The sequence below is a fragment of the Emydura macquarii genome, unplaced genomic scaffold, assembly GCF_026122565.2.
Source record: "Emydura macquarii macquarii isolate MOO-44397 ecotype Brisbane River unplaced genomic scaffold, CSIRO-AGI_Emac_v2 contig_1253, whole genome shotgun sequence".
Lineage (NCBI taxonomy): Eukaryota > Metazoa > Chordata > Testudines > Chelidae > Emydura > Emydura macquarii.
In genome coordinates, this window is record NW_027131390.1 from 50,235,399 (window position 1) to 50,257,813 (window position 22,415).

The window sequence follows — 22,415 nt, forward strand, 5'->3', positions numbered from 1 at the left end:
AAGGATTAAAAAGAAAGAAGAGTGGGATATGAAAGAATATACAAAGAGTTGAGGCACCTAAGGTTCTCTATCTCAGAACCTGCACCTTTTGAGGCAAGGTTCTGAGGGTGGGTGAGTGGGACTAAGTTATTTTCAGCTCTTTTGCCTACTCCTTCCCCTGTAGTTTGGTTTTCCATTGGTGGGAGTGATCCATTTCTCCTTCCTGTTTCCTTTCTGAAGCAATGCAGCCTGCAGCACACTCCTCAGCACACCAGGAACAATTTCTTCATCACCCACTGCTATTGTTCCTTCAGGAGTATGGGCCAGCCTGCCTCTTTCACTGCATCGCCTGGGCTTATTGGTTTGGGGAGCTTTCTTTCCTCCAGTCAGGCATGCAGGGCATTTCCCAGGCCTAGTGTGAAAAGATCAGATCCATTTTCCAGTCTGTGGTTCCTCCCCCTGGTTCTGCTAACGTTTCCTCTGTTATGGTTCAAATGTCTAACAAGAAATCTGCCATTTTTGCTACCTTCCTGAAATCTTTGGAAGTATCCGAATTCTCTCTCTAATCACTATCACTGACCTGTACCACTTGCCTGATCTCTACTTGGACTAACAGTAGTCATAGCTGTTCCAAGACCAACATCCAGAGCTTGGTCCCAAACAAAGATATTGGTACCATCCTGGATGAGAATATCCTTTCTAGAGCCCTGTATTCTGAGGGCCCCTTCTACATGGGGGTTAGATGTTCCAATAAACTAGCCAAGGAGACAACTTTTCAAGGGGGTTCTTTCTCCCGCCAAGACTGAAGAGATAGTACCTCCCCCTGCAGCACTCCTGCAGTTTATTCTGAGGAGTGGGATCAGATAAACAAATGATCTCCTGGCTTTAGTCACTTGGATAGAAAATACTCCATGTCACAGAGGATAAAATATTTTTTCCCCCAAGTAGACACCACCTCTTGTCCCTCTGAAAATGTACTTTGCCTACATATTCTCTAGTCTCCAGGGACAAGAAGGCCAATCTTTCCCTTTGCAGAGCCCAGTAAGTCCTAGTTGTTGACTTCTGTCTACACTCATTTGGCATTGTATTCTGGGCTTGAGAGAAAGAGATTGTCTCTATCCTAGTGTCTGCTTCCCTTAACTTAGCTGATGAGATTCTTGGTTTTCTTACAGATTCTACCTAGGCTGCCTTTTTCCTGGTTAATGCTGCCTTTGATAGGCTCATAGATTTAGCAGTAGCTATAGGAATTGCTATATCTGCCTTTGGAGCAGGAAGGCTGCACTGAGCACATAGCAGACCTTTCCTACAAGGGTATTAAGCTGTTTGGAGCACTTCTTGCTCAAGAACTTGTTCCCTCAGCACTCTTATCCCTCCTCCTCCTTTAGACCTGGTATCAAAGAAAAAAAGTTTTCCACAGCCATTGACTTCCCTCTTTCCAGGATCTTAAGGAACACACTCTTCACTCAGAGCGGCCTGCTGCAAGACTCTAAGGACTCTTGTGCACTTTTGATTCCGTATAGAGCTCCTGTTATGTTACAATCATCTCTTTGGCTGAAAGAACTGAGGTATTCATCTCTAAAATTTGCATGGCAGCTACTGGGTCACATCACTACTCCTTCATTTGGTGTTACTTGTGGAACCAGTGAACTTCAGGGGACACTTCGTTTGGCCAGAAAGTGCTTCGAGCAGCACAATAAAGTAAGCCTACCTCCTGCAGAAGACATACATCAGATAAAGGAAAATTACTGACAATTTCTGTTTGTCTTCTCCCATCCTACCTTTCTTCCTCCCTTTGGAGAGTGTCTGCTATATTGGAATTGTAGTATTGTTTTGGAAGCTCTCTGATTAGAGGAAATAGACTTGTTGGGGTAAGCTCGTCTACTTGCTCTGATACCTCTTTACTTTCATTAAAGTTACTGGGTAGCTTGAGAAACGAGACTTGAAAAATCAGAAATAGTGGTAAATAATTTCCCTTTTCCCCAGTTGTCTAAAACCCAAACAATTGCATTTTTCTCTTTTTGACTTACTCTCACTTGCATTCACACACACATTGTTCCTGACACTACAATCAAGCAAGTTTCAGTTAAAAAATATAATTTTTGTGAAAGATATAAGTGGTAAAGATGTACTGGTGCATATAAAGGGTGAGATTTCTATTCGGTTTTCCATTATCGAATTACCTGTGTCACTAATAGATTGCTCAACAACTAGCTTCTTTGCATATATATATATATATATATATATATACAATTTAAAACCTGAGGAGTTGCACAAAATAGTTGCATCACTCCATAGTTCTACAAGAAAGGGCTTTCCCACCTTTTATTTCATCTTTATTTCTTCTAAGCGCTAAAAGAAAACTTAATGCAAAAGCTTATGTTAATGCAATAAAATTAGAGCTAAGATTTTAAAGCGACTAGTGATTTTTGGGTGGCCAATCTGACACACTTTATAGGGGCCAGATTTTTCAGAGGGTGGGGGCTCAGTCCTTTCTGAAGATCAGTTGGGCACACAAAAATTAGACACCCAAAATCACTGGTCACTTTTGAAAATTTTGCTTGACAAGTTTAAACATAGAAGTCAGGAAATGTAAATATTAAGGTTCCAATACCAATGTTATATCTGCCAACATAGAATATTCCAAAACCCTGGTTTTGGAACTGTAGCTTTTGAATTTCCTGATTTCTGTGTTGAAATTTGTAATCTATTGTTGCCTTAATGTGGGGTTTTGAAATTAATATTGTCTAAGTTGGAAGGCTATGGCCAAAGATAATGGTAATCAAAAGTAGCAGTTTATTTAGTAATTGTTTGTTTCAGTAGAGACAAATACTTTATATATTATCAGTGTGGCTGGGGTTAGTTCACAGTGAAGTTATGGGGTGGAGTCTGACCAAGGAGTGCTATTTTCGAATAGATTTACCACAGCATAATAACACAGCTGTAATAGTTTGCATGCCCATCTAATACAGCTACAAACTCCCTCATCCATTCTGTAAAATCATGTGCCTAGCACGGTTACAGCAGAAACCACATGGCTGTGTGTCCTCCGCTGTAGGGTGTTACCAGCATCCCATGTGCTCTTTGGCAAAACAAACCTAAAAATCTGTAATTAGTGCTCAGTTCCATGGCACCTGACTGAAGATTCTGCAACATCTTCAGGCACACTTACAAAATGGAATATTTTATTGGATTAACCAGTAGAACAGTGCAAATAATAAAACATTCATTGTTTAAAACAAGGTGTGGCCTTAGCACCCTTCTCTGACAATCCTGAGGTTCTAAAGCGAATTTTTGGACCATTGGCAGCCGGAGTAGATTAGAGCAGTCCTGAAACTGTTCTAAATTATGCCAGCAAGCGGGCCTGTGAACTGGTCCTAAAGTATCTTGAGGAGGACAACACACAGCTCCTCTTTGTGTGTACCCTTGTTCTTCTCAGCTTTCAGTGTGCTGCAAAAGAAGGAAGAGTCAAACTCTCTCAAAGTGGAGGTGTCTGGATCCAGAGGGCTTCACCCAGCAGGCTGGATCTTGTTCTTAACTGAGCAACCAAAATTCCAATGAGGTTGGATCTAAGCATCTTGCTGGAGTTCTGCAAACCATTCACTAAGTAATCTTTTGTGTTGAAATGGTAACTGTTTTCTGCTTGGTTTCATAGTAGGAATGTGGTCTTACTCTTAGTGAGGTCACACCTGCATTACTCTGTGGTCAAAGCACATTGCTGTTTCCCACTCTCCTGTAGCACGAGTATCTTGTTATTTCCCCTCCACCCAATGCACTGTTCTGTGAAACATTAACTTAGACTTGTTGCTTCATTCATAACCTCCTGGGCTCCTGGAATTTGCCAAGGTATATTTAGATTTTCTCTTCAAGCAATTTTAGTGGGTTCTAACATTGTTTTTCTAGTTGCAGATATGGTAGCCATCAGGTCTGAGCAAAATCTAGGCCCTTATGGGTTATCCGCCATTTAAATGATTTCATAAAGACAACCTTGTGTTCTATCGTCACTCCAGCTTTTTGCTCGAGGTGTTATCTGAATTCACCCCTCAGTCCTCTGAAAGCTTCGTCGTATGTCTGGTCAGGCCAGGCTTGAAAATTTGGATAGGTCCAAGTGTTCTAGAAAAATCATCTCAGTTGTTCATATTTGGTGAGACATCCAAGGAGGAGGCATTCTCTGTTCAGAGACTGTCTAAATTGGATACATATGATAGGGTAAACTATCAGGATATGAGTAAGCAGGAGTTCTAGTGCTCAGAGAAGGGCTCTTTTGGCAGTGCTGTATGTGCCTTTCCATCTCACCTTTGCCATGGTGCCCTAATAGATTTGTACGGTTGTTGCACAAAGCTCAGTTTACCCAGCACTAGTCTTTCAAATGGAAGCCCAACTGAAGGATGAAAGACTGTTTTCTCATTTCAAGTCTTTTTTCAGTTAAGCACTTTCAGGCCCTTCGTCTGGACACTGCTGCTATTGATTATTCTCTGAAAGTTGGGTCTCTTGGGTCTCTGCAGAGCCAATTTTTGAAGAATGGAAGTGGCTTTACCTGTGGATACACATGCTCTCTTTTTAAAACTTGATTGGCTCTAAAAGAAACTGATAGTTTATATCTAAGAAGGAAAATATCTTAAGTGCTGTACTTCACTTCTTCAGTGTCCTATACATCTGCTGATTACTTGACTTTACTTAAACTTACAAGTAAGTAACCCAGCTGCTCATATTTTTCAATCTAGTGTAGCCCTGACTTTTTTTTAAAAAGTTCTTGATTATTCCCATAGGGGTGTCCAGTAATTTTTATATCAACCTGAGTTCACCCTCTCTCCTCTCCCAATGTCTAAACTAGGCTAAAAAGTTACTATGTATCAAGTAGTGGCACTTTTCTGTGGTAATTTAACATAAGCATATAGTTTACCATACCCTCAGTTTGCATCCTCCAGTACACATTCTGTACTGTGTGACTGGTTCCTCACCTGACTATATATAAGACCATTGTCTTCATTTTTAGTGTAATCATGGCAGCAGCTATCTCTCATTTATAATTACAGATCGAAGATGTATCAGATGAACTTTTTTCTTCACGTCATGCAAGATATGAAGAGAGAGAGAAAGCAAGGTGGTTGTTGTGGGAGCAGAGCCGATGGCCCAGAAGAAATAGCAGGCAGGTGTATTGTCATACATGCAGGACTCCTACAGAATCATTGAGATTTTCTATTGTTAACACAGCAGCTTTTAGAAATTCTATCAGAGTGAAGCAACTTTGAAAGTGAGAGTATTCCCCATCAAATAGCTTACTATGTACAGTATCATAGCATTTAATTTGTTGCTCGTTAAGGAAAACTATATAGCTTTTAATCTTTTAAATGTAAAGAAAATCTGGATTGGCATATTAAAATAAATAAAATCTTAGCACTTTCTGAACTCATCACATTGCTGCTGTTTGCTGCAATGCTCAATAATTATTTCCTTAGTCAAATAAATAGGAGGTCACTTCTCACTCAATAATCTCTGATGTAGATAAAAGAATGGTGTGTGACTTCTCTGGACCTAAGACAGAGTAATATATCTAATTCATTACACTTCAAGTACTGGATTCTGTTAAGTTTGTACTTTCAAAAAATACTGTTAAAGATATTAAAATGTATGTAATTATTTTATACCAAAGTCAGCTTTACTTTAGAGTTCTGTTTTTCAGGTTATCTTTACTTCTAAGCATATAAATAAGAAGCCATTAAAAGTTTTGTCGACATAGGCTGTAGTTTTGTCACTCAGGGTCGTGAACATTCCATCCTCATGAGCGACATAAATTACATTGACATAAGCACTCGTGCACAGCGCTATGTTGGTGAGAGAGCTTCTTCAGCTGATGGCTTCTGACATTCGTGGGGGTAGTTTTATTATACCAACGGAAGAGTTCTCTGCTGTTGGCATAGAGCATCTTCATGAGACGTGCTGTAGAGGCATGGCTGTATCGGTACAGCAAGTGCTGTACATATAGACATGGCCTTAGAGTAGTGCCTATTTTCCCCTCTTTAAAAAACAAAATCTGAATTCTTTCCAGTCATTTGACAGAGCAGTTACTAAACAAAAACTTAATTTCTCGTTTTGTCTTGCACTAGATCTTATAGCAAAAATGCTGACGGACAGCAGGGACAAGATCCAGTACTGAAAGAAAGCCATCGCAACTCATGTGCCTCACTGCGTTGTGCTACTGAAGCTGCTTCTGACTTTATTTCAGAAATTCACAGTTCTGTTTGTTTAAGGGACCCACAATCTTCAAAGGAAAACCAAGAAGCAGAGGTATGGTGGTTTTTAGTAACTAAGGGCCCGATCGAGTGCCCCCAGTTTCCCTGACTTCAGTGGGTCTTAGATCAGGCCCTAAAATTGCATATGTAAGTGTGCATGTCATCTCTGTTGCCACTTAGACATATAACTTCCTACCCTAATTTTTGGATTGCATTTAGAGCTTCTGCAAATTACCAGATTGAGATCACTTGCAAATTAAGTCTTTGATTTGGCAACAGAATAGGAACCGCAGACAAAACTTTCACTACTGGGACAAAATGTCTTGGCCTCAAAGACAAGAGAGTAGCAGGTGCTCTACTGATATATTCTGTAGCTTTTCTTGAGCAGTTGCCAATTCGGGTTCTAAATAGTACTGATTATGATTGCAACAGATGTTCTTAACAGTGGAAAATTGAAGTTGTGCTTTATTAAGCCATGCTACATTGAAAAGTGGTACCCAACAGAATGGTATTCTTCCCTGTATCTGAAGATCCTTCTAAGCCCTGTAAAGAACAAGACTCATTTGTTACTTAATAACAGAATCATTCTGCACATAGCTAACCAAGACCCCTCTTTTTTTTCTCTTTTCACTACTCCTTTCAGTCTGAGCTGTGGGAACTTCGGGTTTTTCCGTTAAAGGATGAAGACATAGAAACCTTATGGTGCCAAGACCAAATAACAAATCAGACTGAAAGTTCAAGTGCAGCTTTCCCCAGTGACTCCCTCTGCACTTCATATACTTCCATCGGTTTGCCAACCAATGGTCAGCCACCAAAAAAACAATCAGCAGAAGAGCTGGAAGACTGCAAAAGTGTTTTCCTGGGACTCTGCAGAACAAGAAAACACAGGTGACAGGGAATAATGTGGTTCATTAAGAAAGCCAATTAAGGCAGAGAAAATTGTAAGGTAAAATCTGTTGTTCACATAAGAAATAACAGCACAATTCAAATACTGTACATTAGCAGCATATATTTTTTTTTATTGCTTTGTAATAGGCAGGATAAAATCCCAAACGCAACGCTTTCTTTTTCCTGAACCACAAGAGAAACTAATTATTTCGAACTGGAAGTCTAGTATTCCCCGTGTTGAAAGTGGTCACACCTAAATATCTGGCACAGTTTAGTGCTTTCTGTTGTCATATTGCCACATTCTTCCTTTTTTTCTTTCAAATGTATTTATGGTTCTGATGGATTCTGGGACAGCAGAACATACTTGATTCCTTTAAACAACTTCAAAACACAGAAAAACTACTTGAAAAAACAGTAAGGTGGAGGGGTAATTTTAAATAAAATTGTTTTATTTGGTGGCGTGAGCATGTGGCAAAGATCTGCCCTACTTTAAATGCATGTCTGAAATCCTTGGGTATTTAAGTACCAGTAGTTTTAAATTACACTTCCAGAAGTCTTTTATTTGGCTTAAAATGAGTTACTCATTTAACTCTCATTAATGTTATGCAGCTTCATGCAGAAATCCTCAAACACTAACACAAATATATCACTATATTTCAATAGTTGATTTCTCTACTATACTATTCAAACGTTTCAGTCACAGGGGGAGTAGAGAAGCCTAGGAGTGGTGAGGAAAGGTTGAATTAAATGAAGATGCAGCTCTGAATTTAATTTTGGATCACTAAATATTTGGAGACCTAACTCCTAGATCTACAGTAGCTAATGTAACTAATAACGCTATGTGCTGTAATATCTTATCAACAAATAGACTTGTTACGATTTCTAAGCGATACCTTGCAAGGTTCTACCAAGTATAATGACTAACCAGAAAGGAAAACATTATTAACATCAGAAGAGCATAAAAAAACCCTTTCACAATGTTTCTAAATATAGATTGATTTTTAAATTCCCAGCCATTTCACTGTGAGAAATCAAAAGCAAATTGTTTAAATTCATACATTCTGAATTACAGGTTTTAGAATTTGTGCATCTTCAAGTGATGCTAATAAAAGACAAAGCATACAAGAACTGATTATACAACGGTATTCTTGTAGCAGAACAATAGTTTGACACCAGTAGAATGTATGTATAAACCACTGTCAGCAGGAAGTTTTTCTGTGTACATCAATTGAAGGCAACTATAGGCGTCTCTGCAACATTTTCCTTAGCTAGTAATATCCAGTACTGACAGATGACCCGTTTGTTAGTGTCAAACTTAAATTTTTTTCCTGTCAGATTGACTGGAAATATACGCTGGACATCAGAAAAAATTTCAGTCAAGTTTCAACACTACAGCCTATGCTAGATTGTAGTTTATTGCACATTTTGATTTATTTTAAATCTTTTTTAACACTGGTTTGTCCAGAAAATTAAACTCAAATCTTGCCTCAATGTCTGATACAATAATCTTCAATGCAAGGTTTTTTTTTAATTAAAAGTTATTTCCATACACTGTGTATAGTCTGAATTTGATTAATGATGGAAGTTCTTAGATTCCCTTCAGTGGGCTGTGACATAAAACAAGTGGTATGTATCTTTAAGAGCTGAAGACCTATTTTGTCTTTTAATGGCTTTGCGGGAGCCACAAAGTATTGCATTTGTTGATGTTAGTTAGTTAGTAAGTAACTGGCTCTCAGATTGTGGTCATCTTCCTCACTGTAATCCCTTCTTCCTAGTTCTGGGTGGAATGGAGTATTTCTTATTTCTCTCTCCTTCATCGTTTGGCTGCTGCTGGGAATGTGAGTTGGAGAGCAGGGTGCAGTGAGTTTCTTCTTTTCTTCTCCAGTCCCCTGCTCCTTCAGAATGAAGATAGGAGCAGCTCAGATCCTGATAGCTCCCGTCATGCAGCTTTATAGCTTGCTCAGTGCCGCCTGCTCTGTCTGACCTGTTTGGCAGTATGAGAAGCAGTCCTGGGATCTGGGTATCAGGCAGAGCAAGCAGATCAGTTACATGAACTCCCTGCATGCAGAACCTGGGGAACTAAAGGTGAGAATTACTGACTTAATAATGAAGTCTGAATCAGCCAGGATCCTGAAGAAGAGTTCTCTGTTAATGTTAAGAGAATATTTTAAAGCTGAAGTAAACTTTTGAGTAGGACTACTAACCAAGCTGTACGGCTTAGTGGGCTGTTGGGCAGCTTGCTGCATTGCTTTTGAGGATTTGGATATGAGAGACTTGCTCCATAAAATCAGTAAGGACCAATGATATCATGTAGGATGGGGAAATCTTTCCATTGCTCCTGAGTAGCTCCTGGCAATTTCCTTTATTGAGCAGTATTAACATCCTTTTCTAAAGATTGTATTTGTTAATCTGGCCAGCTCCAGGGCCCACACAAATGGAGATTGCTAGTAAAGAGGATACACACAACCTCTTTGTCCCTATTCAGATGCTCTCTCCCCTACCCATTGTGTGAACAGGCAAACCTTTCCAAAAAAGTAATGAAACCACCCTGGCAAAGATGAGATGGGAAAGAAAGAGTCTGAAAAACAGGATGCAAAATGCAGAACTTTAACTTTCCTTTTATATTTCCTCCCTATGCAAATATTTAAGGCTTCTTTTCCATCAGAAACTTTGCTTGTATAGTCCACATCTCACCTGATAGAAACCACATTTGACAGCAAAATAATTTGCCGATGAGCAGACTCGCAGACCACCTGCATCCATTGAACTCCAAGACATAAGGCAAGAATAGAATAGTTTTAGTTTCTCTTTACTTACCACTCCATTCCAGTCCTGCCCTCTGTAAATCCTTCCAGCTCCCTCTGCAGCCTTCCATAATTACCTGTGTGCTTTCTTCCATTGCCCCAAGTGCCTAGTCTCCCCCTCCCTCCCCACCTAGCCTCCACACCACATAACGTCTCCTTCAAATCTCATTTCACTACTCCCCAAGTTCTCCAGCAAACTCAACTTATTGTTATAAACCTCCTTGAGTGTCATCTCTCCCCTCATCTCTCTGACTGAAAACTCTTGGGGCTAGGGATGATACTAATTACTTGTATTATCCTAGCCCTTAGAAGCCTCAGCTGAGATCAAGGCCCCATTATGCTAGGATCTGTACAAAACATTAGAATAAACAGGCCTTGCTCCAAATAGCTTACAGTCTAGCGCCAAGACAGGGTGGGATAAAAGTATTATGATGATCCCCATTTTACTGATGGAGAACAGAGAGAGAAACAAAGTGACTTGCTGAAGGCCACACAGGCAGTCTGTGACCCAGCTAGGAACTGAACTCAGTCCCATCGTCACCCTCTTTTTTGTTTCTTTACATCTGCTGTACACATCTATTGTAGTCTGCAATCGTTAATAATAAAAATTTATGGGTATAATAGATGCAACCTTTCTCTCTCATGACATGGCTTCTATCAGTTTCCCTTCTCTCCCCCACCTATATTTTGTGTATTGTGTCACATGAACTTTTAAAGTTCTAGCAGCAGGCTGAGAACTGCTAGATGCACAGTTCATGGCTGAGGTTTAAAAAAAAAAAAGCCATAAAGCCCCTTCCTCAGTTTTTCCCCTCATATTATCGCCCTTAAACATCCAAAAATGTCCTCAACTTTTTGTCTTTTAGCTGTTGAGTTGTAAGGAATAATGGCTAAAACAGGTAAGTCTCTCCCCATCCTCCCATAGCTGCTCGTCAGTAAAGTACTGAGCATTATGCATTCAGGCACTATTGGACCTGTGTCTTGTTTTAGTATATTTGTTTACCATTTTGGGTCAAAAGGCATTCTTCAGCTCTCTGTTTTTCCCTTTCTGGACCTGTTACGAGAGGTTTCACATCCTCTTCCTTCAGATCCATGACCTTCATCAAAGCATGGGAAGGGCAGAAATTCCTCAGATGTGGTGAGCAGAACATAGTTTCTGACTGTGTTCAGATGCTTGCTTGCAGTACTCTCCTTTGGAGGACCCTACATCCAAGTAAGGATTGAATTGCACATCCGGATTCTTATATATTCTCCTCTATTGACAATAGCAGGCACCATAAGACCCTTTTCTTGTTACAGAATATCAATTGCATCTTTGACTGCTATTCCAGTAGTGCACAAAAGTTTGCTTTGATGCTACAGTCTAGGTGGTTTTATTGGTTCTCCATTGCAATTTTGCCTATTTTGGGACAAATAATTCTCAACTGGCACTCATTTTAGTCCCAGTGATACCTGTTACATGTGAATTTGGTATCCCTGCCCTTTTATTGTTGAACATTTATTTACTGCATGAATGCATCCATATAAAGAATCATGAGACTGATGTTATAGAAGTTTACCTTAAAAGAATGAATTCCACAGTATTTTACCTTTCTTGTATGAGTAAGTGCTGTGGTCCTCATTTGGCCTTTCATAGATTGAATGGTATGGGACTGATCTGCAGGCAATATCTGGACATTTGATTTGGGCATGAAAGTTTAAGCCAAACTTCTCCCTTAGGAGAGGTGAGTTACAGTCAAACCCTATGACCCCTGACTGGGTTGTGTGGTTGGCTTTACACTAGAAGTGCTTTTTTCCATCTGGCTCCCTAATCAGACATGAATATCTCCCTGTTCAGTATGTACTTTCATTGATGAGGTTGTGTCCAGCTGTTGTTTCCTGTATGTAAGCATGTTTGCATCACTTATTTTTAAGTGCAGAAAGGCATGCAGGACAGAAAATGGTCTATGTACAGCTAGTTATTTTTGTTTGCTTGCTAATATACTGAGAAAATGGGCAATTGGTAAGGAGTAAAACATAATTAAGCATAGGTGGAAGTAATAATCTCCATGGTGACTAATAGCTGTTCCCTTAACCTTACCTGTAATAAGGAGCTCTGGAAAGGAAGAGGCCCCACTTACAAAGGAGGGTGGAGTAAGAACAGTTAGCAGCAACCCACTTTGCTGGAAAGAAGGGGGAGGTGGTCTTCCTGGGTGTTTTTTCCCTCTCCCCTAAAATGCAGCCCTAAGGCACGCAGGCATTTTACACCACGTGCTCAAGCCCACTGACAAAGATATGGACACCAAACTGCTCTAACTTAAGATCTCCAGTTACATAGTGCTGCTTGGGGTAGACCATAATATTTTTTTTAACTGAAAGGCCGTGTGGACTGTTAAATGACATCCTAGGACTTCCTGTAAGTAACAGTGGAGGGAATGTTTTAGGGGTACCGTATGACTGAATTATGGCAAAGCGGTGCACAGCAAGTTTGTCCTGATCTATAGTGACATTTATCCCTGATGTGGTTTGGTTCAGACCAGGCTTCACAAACATGCCTCAGTCCCCAAGCAGCACTATGTAACTGGAGATCTTAGGTTAGAGCAGTTTGGTGTCACTGTATACTCACATCTGCTTTTACTGAGGGAGCTAGAGTGGCTATCTTTACAAAAGCTGCCTTTACCCTCTGGCCCCCAATGTAGACCCTTAGTATCTCATCTCCCTTTACCACTGCATGAGTTGCAGTACCGGGAAGAAGGTGTGTGCAGAAAGTTCCCGCTAATCACTTTCTTTAAGCAGCACTAAAACGGGGCTCTCTTTCTTGTACATCCATGTCCAACATGGTTTTTTAGACAGACAGCCATTGTGCTGCGCTTAGCCAGTCCTACCTCTCTCTCGACTAAGATCAGTGCTTAGAAACTGGATCCATACCATGAATCTACTGCAGCGGTTCAGAGTATCTTATTTTGTCTCCAGTGGCAGAGGCTTCTCTGTAAATCAGGTATGCTGGTTATTGCATTTTTTAAAAAATTCTAACCAGATATTTTATCCACAGGCAACAACTGAGATAGCTGCTGGATCTTCCAGCCGTGGAAGAGTTGCCAGAGGATTACATTTACCTATGATTAGTCACAGGAGAGTATTAGTAAATATTTGAATAACTAGCATGCAAAGGCCGAGCTTTTAGAGTCTCCATGAGCTTGTGTACAAATATGGCTGCTCATTCTTCAATAATTAAGCTTTGTTAACCCATCAAAGCACACTGCTTACTCATTGTAGAATAGTGGTGTTGCCAGATACATGGTGTTGTAAAAATACTTCAGGAATCAATGGCTACACCTTTCGATCATTTAACTTGGGAAGTTTTCACTAGCTACTGTTAAGGATTCCACATATGAAAACAAGGTCTAGACTTAGCTTCCCCTTTGACAAACTATTTTAGCTCCCACTACTTTGAGAATGAAATATAACTTTATTGGGTGTACATACCTGTCTAAGTCAGTGATCTTATTTCAGGAAGGGTGCTCTTTCTGTGGGTAGATTGGTTTATCCTGTAGTGCACATAGTATTTGAACACTGAGTTGACAGCCAATGGATGAGTTTTGTTAGTCAGAAGATGACTTAGCAAGAACTGTTTTATTTGAAACAGTTTTGTAAGAAGGCACAGAGCAGACTCTTATTCTTCCACACGTTATCCCCTCTGTTTTGTTTCAATCCAATCCCTGTTATGGTATTTGCTAGAAAATGAGCCTCCAGGCAACGTAAGGGATAGCAACTGTCTGCTTGCTTCATTGAAGGAACAATTCTTCATTGCTGCAGTCCTGCTTCAGCAGCAATGTTTCCACACCTGACTAGAACCTACTTACGTAGTTAAGACACAAGCTTTCTTGTCATGAGTTGGTCTCATCGGTCCAAGGAGCGTTTCTGAGCAGCTTCTGAACACACATTTCTTAAGAGGTTGATGACAGATCTAGGATCTTCACTTTTCATAATAGCACTGCCAGACACAATCATGTTTGCCCCTGCCTGGAAGAGGTTAAACAGCCAGCTGTAATATAGACCATCACCACATAATCTCAATACACTCTTAATTGCTATAGTGGAAAAGCTAGGTGACAATTGTCAGGGTGCAGCATGCATAAACACCATTACACAAGACTCTCAGCACAGATTCTGTACTTTAAAAAAACCCATGCCAGTGAGAAAAAGAGTATGATTTCCCCTAAATAGTTCTGCTGCAATGGTTCTATCCCAGCAGAAGCTGACAAAACAAGTAGTGTATTTTAGGTGATGGTTTGGAATACACGACCTAAAAAAGGGCACCAGCTTAATTAAGTTTTTTGACCAAAAGCCCCTTTGAACTTTTGGTGGCCATAGGATGAGAAAGTGAACCTACTACCATGGTCCTTATCTGAAAAGAAATGGCCAAAACAAAAAACCCAGCAGGGAGATTGCACTCTCATGCACAGAATTAATGTCTTAAAATAAGGAGAGTCCCACAGTGCTGTTCCATTTTTAAACCTTACCTCTGCACATTTATGGATGGTGTCTGGCCCTACTCCACCATCCACTTCAATATCCAAGGAAGGAAACTGCGTCCTGAGCCACTGAACCTAATGAGCCCATACAAAAAAAAAAAAAAAAGACAAAAGTTAGGCATTGGGCTTTACATTCAGATGTAACATTTAAATGATGAAGGAAGTTTTGTTAATCTTATCTCCCTTCCTATCACACACCTATAGTCCTCAAGTTGTAGAGAGCAAAACAGATTAGTTTCCATTTAATAAAACAAAATCAGTATCAACCTTTGGCATCATGTCTTCCATGAACTTCTGCCCTCCAAATCCAGGTTCCACTGTCATCACTAAAGCCATGTCTATCTGATTGGCCCATGGTGCTAAATACTCAACTACAGTACCAGGTTTGATGGCCAAGCCAACCTATGGAAGGAGGAAAAGATAAATGAAAATGCAGTGCTGATAGCACTGGCTTTGATACTGATCACTACACACTTTAATAATTAAATATTTTGAACAGTATTTGAAATATTCTGTAGGATCAATTAAGGCAAAAAGGTACTGATTACTGCATTAAAGCAAGATTAAGACTTCTGTTCAAATATAACTTGCTTTCATTTCTTTAGTCCTCAAAAACATTATTGTCCAGATCATTGGTTCTCAAACTGGGTGTTGCAACCCCTCAGGTGGTTATGAGTGGATTGTAGGGGGTCACGAGCTGTGAGCCTCCCTCTTTCTTCCTGAGGAAGAAACATGAGGGTGAGAGAGCATGCAGTGATACCCCACCCCTCCAGGGGACTGTGGAAGGGAAGTGAGAAGCAACACCAGGGCTCCCTGCATCCAGATCACTTTCCCTACCTGGAGCTGTGCAGTGATGCAAGCATCAGGAGCTGCTGCTCTCTATCCTCCCCTTACGCATCCCAAGTGGGAAAAATTACCTGAATACAGGAAGCCCTGACATTGCTCCTCATTTCCCCCTCAGTCTCCTAGGGGTGCACGGAGGAACAGCTTTCAGGGTGGGAGCAAGCACCAACACTAGCCCCTCCATGCATGCAGTTCAGTTTCCCCAGGTGGGTGCAGAAGGAGGTTACAGGGGTTAGGGGCAAAGTGGGAATAGGGAGCCCACGGGGACACACTCAGAGGCTTGCTATGTGAAGTGAGTCACCAGTACAAACATTTTGAGAACCACTGATCCGGATCTTTCAGTGCCAGACAAGAGGCAGCTACTGCAATGCGCACTCTACTCTTGCCACACCAACTCCTCACCTTCATCCCATTTTCCCGAATGTCTTTTATCAGTGCCCCTGGATTGTCTGTAGCCTCTAGGTGAAAGGTGTACTGGTTTGCACCTGCTACTGCCATTGGTTTCACCCACTGCTCTGGCTTGGCAACCATCATGTGCATATCTGAAAGGAATCAAGAAAAGAAGCATGAGTAAACAAAACACACCTGGCATTCATCAGTGGACTAAACTATTACAATATGCATATTATCTGTAATTCATATATCGTATCAGTTTCTTTAGAGTGATTACAAAAGATAAACATTCAAAACTGCGCTTAAAGCTGCAAAAGAGTAGCAACAGTGTGCGCTGTTCAAACGAGTGCATGTTCATTCATACAAAATAAATCCATACTCAAAGTTGATATTTGGATATATTTAGTAATAATTACTACTAAGATTATACAGGGTAACATGCCACATGGGAGTGTTTCTTTAAACTACTGAAAAAAACCAATAGCCCACGTAATACATTCTCCTCCTTGGGCTTAGTTTAGCTAAAAAGAAAACCATATTTTTACAGCATTTTGCTTGGCCATAGATATTTGGTCATCACCTAGTGTGAGGGCCAGGACATGGCTCCTGTGCACTCAAGTCCGAGGAAGGGGTTGGAAAGCTGGGGAAACCCTCATCTGACATAACTGGCTCAACCCTACCCCCGTCTTTACCCTCATGTGGAAGGCGGGATGTTGTAACCACACTTCACTGATTCCTGCCGCCATCATGGCCCCCTGAGGCAAGGCTATTCTAAACCACGATAGCACAAAACCTGTCCCAGGACTGGGAACAACTGGCAGCAAATAATTCTTCTGAGGCTACACCACCAGCTGTGGCCTGTGCTTATGGGCCACAGGCGAGGATTCAAATGCACAATGTTTTGTGTTTTCCTCTGTCAATATAACACGTTACTCAAGAGTTTGGAAAAATGAAGTCCTTACCGAAGAAAGGATCCTGACCCAGCTGCTTTCGAAGGCTCTCTACTACAGGGTGGCCAAACGTGATGTTTGGAACAAAGTGCCTATCAATTAGAAAAGACACTTTATTTTTAAAAAAGCTGTGGTTCTTAGGCTTGATATAGTTTCACTTTAGGGTGACTAAAGTAAGGCATTTTATATTGACCTACATTCATGAGAAATATACAAAAATTATATTTAAAAATAAAAATCTTTAGACTTGGGTTCAAGAAGCAGTGTAGTTAGTAGATAGGGAACAGGCTAAGGAGCAGGAGATGGGGATTTACACCTTCAGCAAATAGTCATGTGTGTCTGCCTGTCTTCCCTCCCACCCTTTTTCTGTCTTGCCTATTTAGACTGTAAACTCTTGGAGAAAGGACTGTCTCTTATTATGTGTTTGTTCAGCTCCTAGTTTCAGTCCAGGCTTCTAAATATCATCATAATACAAAATAATCTATTCAGTGTGAGTACAGAAATTTGGCATTCAAATGTTTTTAGTTTTATAACATCAGAATCAAGTTTTTAATGGCAAACAAGTTGTTAGGGAAGAAACCAAGACAAATTTAAAAAGATTGAAATCTGGTGCAACAGGTTCCTCAGAGCTTTCAGTGAGATTGCCACTCTAAGTGCACTCTAAGAGAGAATGCTGTTACTCAGTAATGCTTTCTTTATACATTTGTCCCTAAAGAAATTATGGGGCTTCTAGATTCCAGTTTTCATGAACACAGTCTATCTCCTTGAAACAACAAAAGGGATGGTGAATGGAAAAGCAGCCAGATAATTCATGAAGTTTTCTAGGGACTTCTCTATGACCAATCTATTTTTCCTGAAAGGCATTCAGATACTATGGTGATGAGTGGCAATATAACACTCTAAGATAAGTTCCAGGGGGTAGCCGTGTTAGTCTGTATACAGCAAAAACAACAAGAGATCTGTGGCACTTTAAAGACTAACAAATTTAATATTTGCAGGCATAAGCTTTCGAGAGACTTCAGCTCTCTTCTTCAGATGCAGTAATACAGAAAATAAGTAACACAGAGGCAGCTCTCAATCTGGCGCCATATTGACAGCAGCAGAAATTGTCTTGACCTTCCCATTTAGGTTCCTTTTTTCAGAAGCTGCTTCCACTTTTAAACACATTTCCTCCTCTTCCTCCTGACTCTAGTCGATAGGATATTTTAGCCTCATTACCCCTGAATGCAGATGGATTTTTTTAATGGTACCGCATTAGAAGAGTTAGTCTCTCTTTTTCTTTAAATCTTATTTACACTGTCCAATTACAGTGCCCTTTGAGACCTCAAAGCATTTCTAAACATTTGGCAATGCTCAACACCCTGTAAGCAAAAAAAAAAAAAAAAATTCCTATCCCCATTTTACTAGTGGGGAAACTGAGGCACAGAAAGGTGCTTACCCATAGTGACCCAGCCAGTTCTAACACAGAAATCCTGCCACCCAGATTTGTGCTCTATGCACTAAAATTACAGTAGAGTTACACCTAGCAAGGGACATAAAAGCCAATAAGGTTCTATAAATATATTAGGAACAAGAGAAAAACAAAGGAAAGCACAGGTCATTTGCTCCATGGGGAAGGAAAGCTAATAACAGACAGCATCAAGAAGGTAGAGGTGTTTTATGTCTATTTTGCTTCAGTTTTCACTAAAAACATTGTCACCAGATATTTAACACAATATTAAGGAGGGAAGGAATGCAAGCCAAAATGGGAAATGAACATAAAGAATATTGAGATAAGCTGGATACATTCAAGTTGGCACGGCCTGATGAAATTTATCCTAAGGTAGTTAAGGAACTAGCTGAAGCAATTTTGGAACCATTAACAATTATCTTTGAGAAGTCCTGGAGGATAGATGAGGTCCCAAAGGACTGGAGAAGGGCAAACATAGCACGTCTTTAAAAGTGGAAACAAAGAGGCTCTGAGGAATTATAGACCAGTCAGCCTAACTTCAATACCTGGAAAGATACTGGAGGAAATTATTAAACAATCAGTATGTAAGCACCTAGAGTATAATAGGGTTATAAGGAATAGCCAGCATGGATGTGTTCAGAACAAATCATGCCAAACCAACCTAATTTCCTTCTTTGACAGGGTTACTGATTTAGTGGGTACAGAGTAAGCTAGATGTGACGTCTTTGTTTTAGTAAGGCATTTGACACAATTCCATATGGTATTCTCATAAATCAAATTAGGGAAATGCAATCTGGATGAAATTATTTGGTGCAAATCTGGTTGAAAGACTATACTCAAAGAGTAGTTATCAACAGTGTGTTGTCAATTGGGGGGGGGGGGGGGGGGAGAAACGTATCTAATGGGATCGAGCAGGTGTCAGCTTATTTAATATTTTAATAACTTGGCTAACGGAACAGAATGCTTATAAAATTTGCAGATGATACCAAGATGGGAAGGGTTACTAGCATCTTAGAGGACACAATTAGATTTCAAAACAACCTTGAAAAATTAGAGAACTGATCTGAAATCAAGATGAAATTCAATAAAGTGCAAAGTACTATACTTAGGAAGGAAAAATCAAATGCACAGGTAGGTATGCAACAGGAATAGCTGAGTAGACTGTAAGTACATGTAGCTGAAAAGGATCTTGCGGTTCTAGTGGATCATAAATTGAATAAGTCAGCAATATGATGCACTTGCAAAAAAAGCAAGTATCTTTCTGGGATGTATTAACATGAGTGTCATAATGTAAGGCGTGGGAGGTAACTGTCCCACGCTGGAGTACTTGTCCAGTCTGCGCACCACACTGCAGGAAAGATGTGAACAAAATGGAGAGAGATTCGAGAGAGCAACAAACATGGTAAGAGGTTCAGAAAACCCAACCTATGATGAAAGGTTGAAAAACAGGGTTACTTACCAGTAACTGTTGTTCTTCGAGATGTGTTGCTCATATCCATTCCATGTAGGTGAGTGCGCGCCCCGTGCACGAGCCTGCGGAAACTTTTCTGCCCTAGCAACCGCAGCGGTCGGTCCCGGCGCCCCCTGGAGTGGCGCGCGCATAGCGCGGTATATAGGGCACCACCGACCGCGCGGGCCCCCAGTCCCTTCTTTCTGCCGACTCCGACAGCGGGGACGGAGGGTGGGTTTGGAATGGATATGAGCAACACATCTCGAAGAACAACAGTTACTGGTAAGTAACCCTGTTTTCTCTCTTTGAGAGTTGCTCATATGCATTCCATGTAGGTGATTATATAGCCATATCTTTGGTGGTGGGAAGGAGTCAGTGGCGCGAAGCCCTTCTCAGCACGGCTCTGCCAACTGCTGCGTCTTCTCTTGCTTGTTGCACGATGGCATAATGGGAGGTGAAGGTATGGACCGATGACCAGGTTGCAGCTTTGCAGATATCCTGCAGGGGCACTCGTTCCAGAAAAGCCGCCGAGGTGGCTTGGGCTCTGGTTGAGTGCGCCGTAATCGGTCCCGGGAGTGGTACCTTCGCCCTCTCATAGCAGGTGCGGATGCAAGTGGTGATCCAGGAGGAGATGCACTGGGTGGAGACGGGTGAGCCTTTCATGCGGTCCGCCACTGCGACAAAGAGTTGCGTGGACTTCCGGAACGGCCTGGTCCGGTCTATGTAGAAAGCTAAGGCTCGCCTGACGTCCAGTGAGTGCCATCTCCGCTCCTCCTCCGATCCGTGTGGTTTGGGAAAGAACACGGGGAGAAAGATATTCTGGTTATAATGAAACTGGGACACCACCTTAGGCAGGAAGGCCGGGTGAGGTCTCAGTCGCACTTTATCTTTATAAAACACCGTGTAAGGAGGGTCTGAGGTTAGGGCTCTTAGCTCGGAGACCCTTCTAGCCGATGTAATGGCTACCAGGAAGGCTACCTTCCATGACAGGACCAGAAGTGGGCATGTAGCCATAGGCTCGAAGGGGGGACCTGTGAGAATAGTGAGAACTAGATTTAAGTCCCAGAGAGGCAGAGGTTCACGAACTTGTGGGAACAACCTCTCTATTCCCTTGAGAAACCTGATGGACATCGGGTGAGAAAATATAGACCTCCCCTCCACTGGGCAATGGAAGGCCGAGATGGCCGCCAGATGCACCCTTAGGGAGGCCAGGGCAAGGCCCTGCATTTTTAGGTGTAGGAGGTAGTCTAAGATGGCCTGGATGGTTGAGTCCAGAGGCAAAATGCCACGTGACTGTGCCCAATAAGTGAAGCGTTTCCACTTTGCCCGGTATACAACCTGGGTGGAAGGTTTCCTGCTCCCCAGCAGGACGCTTTGGACTTGTGCGGAACAAGCCCTCTCTCCCTCCATTAGCCATGGAGCCTCCATGCCGTCAGGTGGAGGGAGTCCAGGTCTGGGTGGAGCAGGCGACCCTGTTCCTGGGAGAGGAGATCGTATCGTCTCGGGAGCGGGATCGGTGTGGCGATGGAGAGGTCGAGCAGCATACTGTACCAGTGCTGCCTCGGCCATGCCGGTGCGATCAAGATGATATCCGCTCTGTCCCTCTTGACTTTCAAGAGCACCTTGGGGAGCAGTGGAATCGGTGGAAACGCATAGAGAAGTGGCCCCGACCAGTCTATCAGGAACGCGTCCGAAATGGAGTTCTGTTCGCGCCCGCGCAGGGAGCAAAATAGCGGGCATTTCCTGTTCTGTAGCGTGGCAAAGAGGTCCAGATGGGGAACTCCCCACTTGCGGAAGAGAAACGCTGTAACCTCCCCATGAAGCGACCATTCGTGGCGGGGTAAGAACGACCTGCTGAGGCGGTCTGCCTCATCCTTCCTCACCCTTGGGAGGTGAGACGCCACCAGATGGAAATCGTTTCTCACCGCAAGGTCCCATAGTTGCAGCGCCTTGTGGCACAAGGTCGAGGAGCGTGCCCCCCCCCGTCGGTTGATGTAGAACATCGTTGCGGTGTTGTCGGTAAGGACTTGCACCACCCGCCCCTTGAGAAAGCGGAGAAAAACCTTGCAGGCTAGAAGCACGGCTCGGAGCTCCCGAATGTTTATGTGGAGCAATCTGTCTTGCATTGACCATTGGCCTTGAGTACTCAGGTTGTGGGTAATGTGGGCTCCCCATCCGATGTCGGAGGCATCTGTAATCAGTGTTACAGAGGGGACCATGTCTGCAAATGGAACTCCTTCTATCACGTGTCTCGGGTCTGTCCACCAGTTCAGGGACGCTAGGACCTGGGGTGGGACAGTGACTATCTTGCCCAGAGAATGTCTGGCTGGGGCATAAACTGACGCTAACCACCCCTGCAGGGGCCTGAGTCTGAGACGAGCCAGCCTTACCACATATGTGCATGCCGCCATGTGTCCCAACAGCTGAAGGCAGCGTCTGGCTGTTGTCGTGGGGAATCTCTGTAGCTCGAGTATAATGGCTGTCATAGCTTGGAATCGGGGTAGTGGAAGGAAGGCCCTGGCCTGTACTGCATCTAGGGTGGCCCCAATGAATTCTATGCGCTGTACTGGGGTCAGCGTGGATTTCTGCTCGTTTATGAGCAGCCCCAGTCTGTTGCATGTCGCGCACGTTAGGGCTAAACTGTTGGTTACATGGAGTCTGGACCTCCCCCGAAGTAACCAATCGTCTAGGTAGGGGAAGATTTGGACCCCTTTGCGCCACAGATAGGCCGCTACCACTGCTATGCACTTGGTGAAGACCCTGGGCGCTGAGGAAAGGCCAAAGGGGAGGGCTGCAAATTGGTAGTGGCCACCAGCTACCATGAACCGTAGGAAACATCTGTGGCCAGGGAGGATAGACACGTGAAAATATGCGTCTTTCAAGTCGAGAGCGGCATACCAGTCCCCAGGATCCAGTG

At 42.3% G+C, this 22,415-nt stretch overlaps 2 protein-coding genes across 10 annotated transcripts in view; one reads left to right on the forward strand and one right to left on the reverse strand.

Moving 5' to 3' along the window:
* The window catches only part of KANSL1L (KAT8 regulatory NSL complex subunit 1 like), a 91,216-nt gene extending 82,570 nt beyond the window's left edge, over window positions 1-8,646 (forward strand). For all 5 annotated transcript variants that reach the window (XM_067548736.1, XM_067548737.1, XM_067548733.1 and 2 more), the window contains 3 exons: window positions 5,013-5,125; window positions 6,084-6,264; window positions 6,853-8,646. In XM_067548736.1, coding sequence (XP_067404837.1) covers window positions 5,013-5,125; window positions 6,084-6,264; window positions 6,853-7,101 — 543 coding nt within the window. In that variant the 3' untranslated portion in view covers window positions 7,102-8,646. The remainder of the gene's footprint in view (window positions 1-5,012; window positions 5,126-6,083; window positions 6,265-6,852) is intronic.
* The window catches only part of RPE (ribulose-5-phosphate-3-epimerase), a 35,583-nt gene that overhangs the window by 8,292 nt on the left and 4,876 nt on the right, over window positions 1-22,415 (reverse strand). Inside the window, exons 2-7 of one of the 5 annotated variants that reach the window (XM_067548740.1) lie at window positions 16,611-16,690; window positions 15,658-15,797; window positions 14,680-14,814; window positions 14,401-14,487; window positions 13,741-13,900; window positions 5,635-6,752 (exon numbers count right to left, since the gene is read on the reverse strand). In XM_067548740.1, the coding sequence (XP_067404841.1) occupies window positions 13,778-13,900; window positions 14,401-14,487; window positions 14,680-14,814; window positions 15,658-15,797; window positions 16,611-16,690 (565 nt within the window). In that variant the 3' untranslated portion in view covers window positions 5,635-6,752; window positions 13,741-13,777. Of the gene's footprint in view, window positions 1-5,634; window positions 6,753-7,636; window positions 13,901-14,400; window positions 14,488-14,679; window positions 14,815-15,657; window positions 15,798-16,610; window positions 16,691-22,415 lie in introns of those variants that run through there. The other 4 variants (XR_010919796.1, XR_010919795.1, XM_067548739.1 and 1 more) reach the window with 4 other exon arrangements.